General features: G+C 42.5%; 1 protein-coding gene across 5 annotated transcripts; it reads left to right on the forward strand.

Moving 5' to 3' along the window:
* The first annotated feature begins 1282 nt into the window (after positions 1-1282).
* On the forward strand, positions 1283-12165 carry ZBTB43 (zinc finger and BTB domain containing 43). Of its 5 annotated transcripts, XR_009969011.1 has the most exons (4): positions 1283-1415; positions 5017-6463; positions 7345-7412; positions 7681-12165. XR_009969011.1 is itself a non-coding variant. In XM_062641418.1 (3 exons), exon 2 carries the CDS (start codon positions 5040-5042, stop codon positions 6432-6434), a length of 1395 nt encoding a protein of 464 aa, XP_062497402.1. In that variant the 5' UTR covers positions 1283-1415; positions 5017-5039; the 3' UTR covers positions 6435-6463; positions 7345-12165. The 5 variants fall into 5 exon arrangements, 3 of the variants coding, with proteins under 3 accessions (XP_062497402.1, XP_062497403.1, XP_062497401.1); XR_009969010.1 differs by having other exon boundaries at positions 5017-7412; XM_062641418.1 differs by having other exon boundaries at positions 7345-12165.
* The last annotated feature ends 346 nt before the right edge of the window (positions 12166-12511 follow it).

The following is a 12511-nucleotide window of genomic DNA, read 5'->3' on the forward strand; positions in this document are numbered from 1 at the left end:
TCACAACTGGTTTTCCGTGATTCCCGGGTGGAGCCGGGGAATCCCAACAGGACACGCAGGGGAAGTGGAGAGAGTCACTGCGTATGCGAGACAGCAAAATGAGTCTGTGGGGAAGATTCCATCGTGTTTTCTTTCTCATTGGACTGAATGAGAAACTTGGGAAGCCAAACTTAGCTGCTTACTGAGAGGCAACACAGGTCTTCTGCTGCGATCTCAGCAACGGCAAGAGGATGCCGTACCACCTAGGGCCACGAGACCAAACGGCTCCAGCTTTTCCTTAGAGCAAGAGTCACAAACTCAGTCGTTTACTTTATCAAAAATGCCTGTTATTCAGCCACCCCTCTTCCTAGCTTAAGAGATTGTCCAAAACTCTGTTAACTTTTTGTTTAGAGGCTTGATTCCTGATAGAAATAGAACAGCTACCTGCAGAGTTATGAATTCTCTTAATATCCAAGCACAATAACACTGTTATGAAGGCCACGGGGTTGTGTGGGGAGCTCAAAGTTGTTCATCTGTTTTCACAGAATCATAGAATAGTTAGGGCTGGAAAGGACCTTAAGATCATCCAGTTCCAACCCTCCTGCCATGGGCAGGGACACCTCACACTAAACCATATCATCCAAGGCCTCATCCAACCTGGCCTTGAACACTGCCAGGGATGGAGCATTCACAACCTCCCTGGGCAACCCATTCCAGTGCCTCACCACCCTCACAGGAAAGAATTTCCTCCTTATATCCAATCTAAACTTCCCCTGTTTAAGTATCATCCTCGTGGCCCTCCTCTGGACTTCATCCCATAAATCGTTCTTGTGGAATCTCATCTTAACCTTGGAAAGTTCAAGTATGTGCTCGTCGCCCAGCTCATGGTCTGACCATAGAACAGCCCTTGTCCCATAGTGGATCGATGTCTGTCCTTAACACATGAAGGACGCAAGGCAGAGACAGGGGAATGAGGCACTGCTCCGTGGTGGGCCTCTCTGGTAGAGCTGCAAGCACTGCCATGGAGAGCATCAGTGGAGCGGAGGAACAGGAGAACTCCTCGGGGAAATTATGCGGTGACAACGTTATTCTTATTGACTGCTTGTATTAGAAACCACATCAACTCCCAAACCAACCCATGGAAAGTAAATCATCTTCCCAGCAATTACACATTATCACAGTCCCTGCGGGGCAAATGCATCTCTTCAGTGTACCACGTGTGATGTGGGTGACTTTCCTGCTCCTGCTGTTTTCCTGGGCTCGATTTTGCATTAAATTTGCTTTATCCGTCACGTGCGCTGTACGCGGAAGCGCCGCACAGGAAGCGGAGGGGGGGTACTTCCGGCGGCGGCCGGGCTGTGCGCGGAGGCAGTGCTGCCGCTCGGCGCGCTGGGCCGGGTCGATCCCCGCTATGCGACAGACCCCGGGACCCGCAGGTGAGGCGCGGCCCGCGCTGCCGCCGCACGAGGCCCGCGGACCCGCTCCGGGGGGGGAGCAGGGAGGGGGCAGCGCGGCGCGGAACGGCGAGTGAGGCCTTCCCCGCCCCCGCCGCTTCCCGGCCGGGTGCCTCTCCGCGGCCGGCCGCGGGGTGCGGGTGGGAGCGGGTGCTGGGCCCTGTTCGTCAGCTGTGGGGGTGCAGGGGCTTGGCTGGGCCTGCAGCCTCCGGGACGGGGCCCCAGCGGCGCGGCCGGGGCAGGTAAATAAGTTGATTCTCCGGTAGCAGTACGTACGGGGAGGTGAAGTAACTGCCTGCAGGCGCCTCTGAGAGGAGTTTTGTTCTTGAGTGAGTAGTATCTGCCTTGTATGTGTCACTCAGTGTTTCAGCGTGGAGGCTGTGGGGTTTTAATTACTTAAAAGGACTTTGTTCTTTATGAGTTGGGATAAAGATGCAGGCAGAGCAGGAGGAAGTAAAAGTGAAGTGTGGCTTTATTAATAAGAATTACTTCATTTGCATTTTGATTGATTTCGTTTACATGAAAATTTAAAATATATAAAAGTTTGCTTCCGTCTGGAGTTGTGTGGTGGCCTCATGAGTGCTGGCTAAAGCTGCCAGTTTAGATTAGCAGCACCTAGATAAGGTCTATAAGCATGTCCCTTTAAATTTCCACTGAATGTGTCCTGAAGGTTTATCTTTAGCAGACACGTGTTGAAAAATAGTCTTAAATCTCGGAACGTTCTGAAAGGTAAAGAACTGCATCTGCATAAGAAAGTATGTTTGATAAGACTAAAGTAGGTATTGTGTAATGCTTACGAGGTATAAAGCAACTGTTAAATATGCTTAAGTAACATTGTCAAGTTGTAAGCCAAGTGGTGATAACAACTGAAGTGGCTGGCATGATGTTCTGTTGCTCTCTGGAGAAACACCAGTAGCTGATGTGGTCTCCTGAAGTGGGTTGGCTCTGTGGGTACACAACAGGGCTGATGCTTCCAAGAGTAAAAGTGAAGAGAGCTGAAGACAGTAAGTTTAACGGTGGTGTTCTGCTTTTATGCAGGTAACGACCTGAAGGTCAGATGACCTGCAAGCTTTTCAGAGCTTCCTTTTCCAAAGAAGTATTTTTAAAATCTATTTCTAGTATTAAATACTTAAAACAAGTTGTAAGGGCTGAAGGGGGAGTAATAGTTTGTGATGTAAAGGGCTTTCTTCTTTCATAATGCTGTTAGTCAGAACATTTGAGAATAGTGATGTGCTAAACCTGCAAGTTTTAAGCTGTTTCCTCAGTTGATGCGTGTTGGTTTGTGTCTCAGCAGAATGTAACTGTTTACCTGTGATTTAGGTGAGTTGGTATTTGTAGGAAAACTGCCTTGTGCCACCATGTGTTTAAACCACCCCCCCATAAATGATGCCTGATCCTCCTGTCAAATCTGAGGTACTTGGTAAACACCTCTTAAGTTAAACAATTGTTTCAGCCAGTAAAACGATAACGATTTGTGAAAATGTAAAGTGAATCCGTCTTTACTGCAAGTTACATAGTTCAACTACAAAATATTTAGTCCTTCTATTTCCTCCCATTACCCAGCATTGGAAATGAGTGTAGGAAGAAGGGAAATGATCAAAAAAGGTACTTTTTTTCGTTGGACTGTTGCTGTGATTATTTCTGGTTACAAATGGCTTTCATAAATGACAGTCTGTTTTCTTCAGAGACATTCATAAAAGTCAGTTTGATACTATGCTTTTAGTGAAAAATGAAGAGGAATTGTAAAAGCAGAGTGTCCATGATTCTGCAAAAGATGCCAGTTTTATGAGGAGCTTGGGTCTGTATTTATTGAAGCCTTGATGGCTTTCTGACTCCCATGCTCTTTGCTATGGAAAGCCTGGTCACCTTTCTTTAAGGTAACTGTATAGTCTGTGCTCCATATGCTTGGCGTCCTTCTCTAGCTCTGAACCTTTGGAGATGGGCACTGAGGTTTTTCAGGAGTGGGAGAGAGCTGTCAGGAATATGATTTGGAGAACGGATGAGAATGGTAAGGAAGGGATTATGCAACCATGAGCTGTTGATTAAACATTGAGTGAGCTACATAATCCCTCCTGTGCTGTCTGCGTCTTGGCAGCAAGCTCTGCTGCTCCTTCTGCATTCAGCATTCACGTGTTTCTGCCGACGTGCCAGCATTTTAACACGAAAGTGCACCAAAAGAGCAGTTTTCTATTGCTGGTTACATAACTGTGTGCAAAGCCCTGCGGTTGTTGTGCAGGCTCTCTGTAGCAGGGATTCATAATCTTAGTGTCTTGATTCTGTATTTCCATAGAAGCGCTTTCATTTTAGAGTCCTCCAACTGTTTGTAATGCAAATTCTGGTTTTACACCATATTAACAACATGCTTTACGTTCTGTATGTATACACTGTCTGCTAATTTACCATGTATTATCTCTCAGGTGTGTCTGTTGAAACTTTGACATGTTCTCACTGATGAGAAACAGATGAATGTCAGAGAAATCTGCTTGCTACTCCATGGCTCTTCTAGAATTCCACTGTATTCCATTTATACATTGTCAGACTGAAAAATTGCACAAGTTGAACTTATTCAGGCAGTTAATGTTGGTCGTTCATCGCTGCATTTAAATTTCTGTCATCATTTCTAATGGTAACAACATGTAAATTTATCTCAAATTTGAAATTTAAAGTAGACATTTTAAATAATTACTGCTTAAAAGACTGTTACCTGTGTAGTAAGACATCTGGATCATGTGGGAATAAAGACATTAAAAACTAAGCTATTAGCTGAGCTTCCACTGTATAATTGTTGCACTGTTACAAATGCAAGGTGCCTGCAGATAAAATTCTGTACAGTAGAGAGATCCTTTTCCTGATTAACATTTTAGATTCGTAAGGTTTTTCTTAGAGTAAGGAATGTTACAATAACATCTGAAAAAGATTGGAATTACACAGTTGGATTGTAGTCCTGCAGCTGTGCAAGATGTTGCTATCGCACCTTTCAGTTAGTAAAATGACAAGAAATTGTCACTAGAAGAGTCATAAGCCTCATTTTCACTTGGGTTCTCTCTGTGCTGCCTTTGCCATTGTACGAATCAGTATCTTGGCTTTTGGAAACTTCATTTAAAGTGGAATATTTCATAAGAGTAGCATCAGTCTTTATTTGGGATCGGTGAGATGATTTTGTTAGCAGAATCTCTCATTTGCTGTTACAAACTCTGGGACAACCTGGAGTTAGAACTTTACTGCTAGAGTTTCATTAAATAACTGGTTTTGTTATCTTAAACTCATGCTTGAAGTGCTTAATCTATCTCAACTGGGTACCATGCTTCTTGTAGTTCCTCTTGATGGGTCCTCTTGGGTACAAGAAACACAACAAAATATGCTGGCAGAGCAATTTGTGGCCCAAGTACAACTTCGAGAAATGTGGTGGGGTAGGAGAATAGAAGTGCAGAGGTGACACAGGTTCCAGATGATGCTGGGTTGATTCCATATGAGTCTGCTTGAGTGTTATTTGTTAAAGAAAACAGAAAAAGTGTAGAAGGAAATGGGAAGGTCAGTACTTTACTGTCAGAATTTCTGATTTTATTTTTCCTTTTCCTTGCAGCACAGCACTAAATTTGTAATGAAATGGAGTCTGGGTCAAGCTCTTTTCGAGTGGAATTTCCAGATTTTTCTAGCACCATTTTGCAGAAGTTAAACCAGCAGCGCCAGCAAGGACAACTATGTGATGTGTCCATTGTAGTTCAGGGCCATCTCTTCAGAGCCCATAAAGCTGTTCTTGCAGCCAGTTCACCTTACTTCTGTGATCAGGTTCTCCTGAAAAACAGCAGAAGAATAGTCCTGCCTGATGTGATGAATCCCAGGGTATTTGAAAACATTCTTCTGTCTACCTATACCGGTCGTCTGGTAATGCCTGCTCCTGAAATTGTTAGTTACTTGACAGCAGCGAGTTTCCTTCAGATGTGGCATGTGGTGGATAAATGCACTGAAGTGCTAGAGGGGAACCCAACAGTTCTGTGTCAGAAGATGAATCATGGCAGTGATCATCAGTCCCCGAGCAGTAGTAGTTACAACGGCCTGGTTGAAACCTTTGAACTTGGCTCTGGAGGACAGCCGGAATTCCATAAAGGGCAGGAGCTAAGAGATGGCGAAAACGAAGAAGAGAGCTCTAAAGATGAACTGTCGTGTCAGCTGACGGAACACGAGTACCTTCCCAGTAATTCTTCAACAGAACATGATAGACTTAGCACTGGAATGACAAGTCAGGATGGTGAAGAAGGAACTAGTGATAGTGCAGATTATCAGTACACCAGGCCTATGTATAGCAAACCCAGCATCATGTCTCATAAGCGATGGATCCATGTGAAACCAGAAAGATTTGAACAAGACTGTGAAGGTGTTGATAATCCTTACGATGAACACCAGGTGTCTGAATCCATGAATGCCATTCAGGCAGATCATTCAATCCAGTCTTCAGGTGTTGAAGACTTTCATATAGGTGACAAAAAGATGGAAACAGAATTTGATGAGCAGGCAGATGAAAGTAATTACGATGAACAAGTTGACTTCTATGGCTCTTCTATGGAAGAATTTTCTGGTGAAAGGGCAGATGGAAATATAAATGCTCACAGACAGGATCTTATGATGGCAGCAGGTTATAGTGAAGGCATTGAAATGGCTACAGGAATTAAAGAAGAAACGTCCCTCACTGGATTCTCGCATGCTGATAAGCTGTATCCCTGTCAGTGTGGAAAAAGCTTTACACACAAAAGTCAAAGAGATCGGCACATGAGTATGCACCTTGGCCTCCGACCTTATGGCTGTGGTGTCTGTGGTAAGAAGTTCAAAATGAAACACCATCTCGTAGGCCATATGAAAATACATACAGGCATAAAACCGTACGAGTGTAACATCTGTGGGAAAAGGTTTATGTGGCGGGACAGTTTCCATCGGCATGTGACCTCCTGTACCAAGTCATACCAAGCTTCTAAAGCTGAGCAGAGTACTACTGAGATGAACTAAGGCATCAGTGCTTACGTTTGTTTATTAAAGTAAGCAAATTAATTATGCAAATCATGTCTGGTACTTGCTATTGTAAATTCTCAATCTTCTCCCTGCCCTCCACGTTGTAATGATTATGCTGGTATAAACAGACCAAACTCTTATTTTACTTTCCACAGTATTACTCCAGGTGTTCAAAGTGCAAACAGTTAATCTGAAAGGTGCTTGTAAAGTGAGGTATGTAAGGTCTCTGTGACGTTTATTGTAATTGCAGCAGTATTTAGAAGCCCTGTTGATTTTCCCAAGTCTTCTAAATTCAAAGCTCAGAATTGACCCAAATCCTGCAAATGCTTAGATGAAGCAAGAATTAAAGTAGCCCTACTGAATGAGGAAGAGAACTAGGATGACAAAACCAGGGTGCATATCACAGAACCACAGAATGGTTTGGGTTGGAAGGGACCTTAAAGCTCATCCAGCTCCAACCCCTGCCACAGGCAGGGACACCTTCCAGTAGAGCAGGTTGCTCCAAGCCCGTGTCCAACCTGGGCTTGAGCAATGCCAGGGATGGGGCAGCCACAGCTTCTCTGGGCACCCTGTGCCAGCGCCTCAGCACCCTCATGATGATAGGATTCACATTTTAATGACAAAAAGTTAGAATTCCGCCTCAAACTGGAGACTGCCGACATACTTAATGTGCATCATTAGATAGTTTACATTGTTAAATAGCCTTTGCTGTATTGCTTAATGAAAGGCTGTGTTAAATATGGTTTGGCTTTCCTTTATCTGTCTTCCATTTTATTATCCATCTTCAGTAAAACAAATGTCTAATTTTGTGCTGATTTCTATTTGGTGTCTGTAATGCATTTAAATATAGTTGAGCACTATATAAACATCAGTCTGCATTAAGCATAATTTGTCTCTACTCCTCTAGGGCCTAATGCCATATGACTCTTGGCTTGACTTGATTTTGATTGCTACACCGTGAGAGCTTCTAGAAGGGTGTGTAATAAATGTTCTGTCAGGAAAAAAAAAAAGTAATTTTTGGACCTTATCCAAAATAATCAAACATTCAAACTGTAGTTTTCTGGTCAGATTTTTGTGGTTTACTACAGTAGCAAGTACCAAACTCTGTGGATTCCCAAATTGACTTTTTATTGGTACGAAAACTTCTTTGAGAACTTCTATCTAGTTTTAGAAACCTGCTTTAGGAAAATTATTTAGTCATTGATAGGTATTTATACTTTTAATTCTTTTACTCTTTGAACAGGAAGAACTATAACACAGCTTCTTGGTACTGAACTACTGTGACTATACATGTGATCACAAGCAGCCCAGGTTGATTACCTCTGAAGGTGAAGTTGCTTGTGGGGAAAAAAAAAAGTAGGAATTATGGTGTTTGGATCTATTAATGGTACTGAGAACATGGTACCGTGCTCATGTCTGAAGTCTGGGGGTTTGCTGGGGAAGTGGTGCTCCTGCTTTGTTAGGATGAGGATCTATGTGCTGGGCTCTCATTCCTGGCGATAGATGGAGGAGCATTTGTAGTTCCGAGAGATGCTGCCAGCTCTGCAGGTAGAGTGAATGCATCAATTTTAAAGGTGGCAACAGGATTTTGGGGTTGAAAGCTTAATGCAGTCCTGTGCAAAAGCAATTAACCCTTTTTGTAGTTTACTGAAACATAAAAAGGAAAGAGCCTTCGGAGCATACAGAGACTATGACACAAAGAGTTGATGTCCAGGTACAGTGCTGGTAACATGGGGGGGAGAAGTTTCCCAGCACCAAAGGCCTAAGCCTGTCTGGCCCAAATTTATATGTTAGATACTGTGATATGCAGGATAACATACTTAACAGATACATACATAACAGATGACCCTCTATGGTGAAGCAAAACCACACAAAGATAGTTACAATTTAGATGCTTTTTTAAACTCCCAGTTACAAATTGTCTTAAGATGCAACCAGACTGTATCTTGAATATGAACGTCTGGTACAAGCTGGGGTTTTACTACTCAGTGGGCTGTAATGACTGTAGCTTCTTTTCTGACATTCTACTTACAAACTTTAATTTTCTTGAGAGGCTCTTAATCTTCTAATGCTTCAGATATTTTTCATATGGAATTTTGTTAAAACGGATATTCCCAAATAGGATGAACCCGTTGCTGGCAATGGGCATAAATGGTCAGCACCACAGAGTTCCTGTTCTTAGCACTTAATTGAACTCTACAGTATACCATGGTGGCCATATATAACCCTTGTAATCAAGGTAACTAAACAGGGATTTGCTCACTAACACTGTAACCTGCTTAATGTATAGAAGCACTTTGTATTTAAAAGGAAAAGAAAAAAAAAAGAGGAAAAAACATAAAACTTTATGTTTTTTAAACTTAGAAATATATTCCCTTTATGGTTTGTTTCCACACTGCTAATACTGTCTTTTTTAATATTGAAAAAAAATAATTATAATGCTTGCCTGTTTACATGAGTGTAGAAGAAAGAGGGTTCTTGCACTCAGTGGCCCTATTTTTCCATTCTGCAAGGCCTTACTACATACAGGGTGTCATTTCTGCAGGTACCATCATCACACTCGAGGGAAGGTATTCTCATACTCATTTCAGGAGTAATCTTGTGTATTACATTAGTTCTCAACCCCTTTCAAATTGTCACTTCAGTGTTGCATACAAAGGTTAAGGGTGCCTCTTCCCATTTAACCATCAAAAAGGCTGGTCAGAGGCACCAGGCTGAAAAACACGGTCAAGCAAAACACCTCTTTCTGTTAAACCCAGACTATCCTACAGAGCTGCCAGCAAAACTGTTTCTTTTACCAGCTTGGAATGACTTTTATATGGGACATTTCAAAGTTAAGCGTTGCTCCTATTTGCAGTTAGACTACTTTGAAATAAAGCTTTAAAATAAAATGTACTGCGAGAGACACTTTAAAGGTTTTATAACAGGTCCAGTAGATCATATTATAGAACCATGTCCTCTTTTAATGACTTAGCATGAATAGTAACTTTATAATATTTCTTATTACTATTTTACCCCATTTTATGACATTGTCCTAAAAGTCCAACAAATGTTGCTCCGCTGATCCTGTAGCACTTGGCTTTTTGATGTTAGTTGACATGAAACCAGTCGATTGCAGGAAAATATTGATACGATTGTCATGAGGTTGATAGGATTGATGGTGTAAGGAAAGCTTGAGATAACATGTCTAAAATCCTTTTGCTCATCACAGGCAAAACAATTGACTTGTGTTGGTTTTCATGAATTTACTATATTGCCCTTTGACAAACCTCTGATCGCTGATTCAGGTACTGGGGGGGGGGGGGGGGGGAAGATAGCAAGAAATTACTTAAACACTTAAGGAAACCTCTGTCCTTCCCTTTCCTCAGTCTCAGTTTAAGGCTCACACCTCTCCCTGCCTTTGTAATCTCCTATTGTTTCCCTTTCTTTCATTGAGAGCTGCATTCAGCCCGTGCCAGCTCTTGTAGTGAGGTGACAGATCACTCAGGAGGTTGGGCTCATTGCCACACTGACTTGTCTTGCCACTCTTCATCTCAGTGGGTGTCCTGTGCTGCTCGGGGCTGGTTGTTGTCACTGATCGTCGTCGTGGCACCACATAGTTCCATCAGGGATGTGTCTGTTCCAGCTTGGCTCTCCTGAAGGCTTCAGACGTGAACCTGCTTTGGCATGGCTTAGCTACAGGCCAAAGTCCCTTCAGAAGTGAATATCCCAGGCATGGAGTGTGTCCTGCTGTGTGTGTCTATACATGTCCTCAGTGTCTTCTCCACGTGTTTCCCAAGGGCAGCTCTTCAGTTTATCCACGTTTACACATGTGTTTCCCTGGGAGTATCTTCTTATGTGTCTCCATGCACCTCTTGCTAGCAGCTGCCACTCTTCCTTAAACATGTTTGAGCAGAGGCACTGTGTGCATCTCTGGCTGAAGTTCTGGCATGCAGTGGATTGTTTGTATGCACTTCAGTGCAGGCTAGGACCTGTTGTGACCATCACAGGGCAGTTTGTAACCTCTTGCTGTATGTCAGGGAGTGTCCAGACAATGACCTTGGTCATACAGTTTTAGGTAGTCCTGCGAGGAGCAGGGAGTTGGACTCTTGATCTTTATGGGTCCCTTCCAACTGGAGATACTCTGTCAGCCTTGCAGTCCCCTGCTACTAAAACCCTGCAGTTTATGGCTGATAGAGTTGTGCAGTGTAAACCCAGACCTGCAGATGCAGCTTCTTGTCAAGCTCTTAATCTTTGCTAGCGGAGTGGTCTTGTTCAACACACAAGAAATTACTTCTTGTTTGTAGGGAGGAAGGAAGCAATCCCTATAAATAGATAATAGGAATGCATATGTATATGGTGAATTTCATTAGTCTTCCCTTAAGCTTCATGATCTTTAATGATACAGCTTAGTAACATCTGTGCATTTTTACACTGCTTGCTGTTGACTGCAGTGAGGTGAATGTCTTCTGGAAAACAGTCATTGTACACGCAGGAGGCTTTCAGAATTCCCTGCTGCCATGAAGCCATTCATTGTCCTATCAGTGGTAAGAAAATGATACTACAGCTAAGTTCCTTTGCATTCCAATTTGTAACTAAGATGTTAATTACCGTGGAATCTGTGTAGCTGATCATAAAAAACTGTGTAAGAGTATGAAAAATTCAGCTGTTAACAGCATTAAGAGCTCTGCTTAGGTGCGTATCTGACTTTTAAGGGAGGAGGTTCCTATTTCACACACCACTGTTGGGGGTTTTTGCTGTTCTGGGTTTTAAACATGGCCTTGCTTTATGGGTGAGCAGGTAGACTCTGGAAGGTACTGTCAGGACAAGTTTTGGTCTTAGCTTTTGTTCATCTGAAGTGTTCCTGGGGTTGAGAAACTTTGTCCTGTATCAGAAGCGAGATGATCAAAGGCTGATGTATTGGGTTTCCTGATACAAAAATACTTGCTATGCCTGTATTATTGAGCCTGAAAGAATGGAGGCACCTCATGTCTTGTAATCTCATGGTGTTGGTACCAGGAAAGAGACCTGTCTCTGAGTTATGAGATCCTACAGCACTGAGTGTTTTGCTTTAATGGAATCAGAACCTTTCTCAAAACAACATAGGAAAGTTGGGTTTTTTTTTGTCATTTAAATGCTTCATTGGCTCGCTAGGCTTCTTTAGCTGTAAAATGCCAGTGCCCATGGGGAAGATGCTGGAAAACAAAATGATGATATATTTTAATGTGATTAAATTGTAAGTTCTGATTTTTGCTTGAAGCCTGTGTCTGTCAATTGCTGCTCCTTTGTTTTATTATTCATGGGATTCCATATTTCTTCCAGAAATGTAACTGTTTATGCAAGTCAAGTGAATCTTCCTTAATGAGCTATAAGTTTTTATTCTAAACAAGTCATTTATAATAGTAAATTTGCATATCTTGATATTTTGTGAGATGTTATGCCTGTATTGCAGAGGTTGGATAGTTTTGTCTATAAATATTGCTGTCCTAATTGTACAGCATGGTTTTAATTTAATGTTACTGTTCAATATTTTCTTCTTATAGAAGAGTCCCATGCCCCTTTTTTGTATAACATGTTTTAATAAATGTTACCTGTCAACTTTGTAAATGTTTTCTTAAGCTTGAATGAAAGGAATGCATGTCTAGTACTAGTATTTAATATTTCACTTTTGCCAAAACGATAAGAGCGCAAACAAAAGTACAAATCCAAAAGTTGTTGATATATAACTTTATTAAATATATAAAGAAAAGGTGTGTCTAGTAACGTGTCTTCTTGAAACACTGAGCACATGCCAGCCTGGCCGAAGAGAACACTAAAACCTGATTCTCCTGACACAGCAAGTGAATGATTGGGCACATTTCTTCGGTGCCGAGGTAGTTGCCATTCGCGTGCCTGTTGTGCCCCCGGGTCAGGATGCTCTCCCCGTCTGCTCCTTTATCTGGTAACCCATCAACACCTCTTCAATCTGTTCTATAGCGAGAGAAAGACACCCCTCGGAGGTGACGTGCAAGGCCGGACCATGCGGGTGCTCTGGCGGTACCCAGTGGCAGCAGGCTCCTGACTCACACCATGAGCTGTGTGGTGCAGCAGTGAAT

Source organism: Pezoporus occidentalis, unplaced genomic scaffold (assembly GCF_034315485.1).
Source record: "Pezoporus occidentalis ecotype Australia unplaced genomic scaffold, CSIRO_AGI_Poc_V1 ctg68, whole genome shotgun sequence".
Classification (NCBI taxonomy): Eukaryota; Metazoa; Chordata; class Aves; order Psittaciformes; family Psittacidae; genus Pezoporus; species Pezoporus occidentalis.

Bases quoted from the DNA above. Each gene is read 5' to 3' on its own strand.
- ZBTB43 (XM_062641417.1), top strand. From the start codon at position 5,040: ATGGAGTCTGGGTCAAGCTCTTTTCGAGTGGAATTTCCAGATTTTTCT.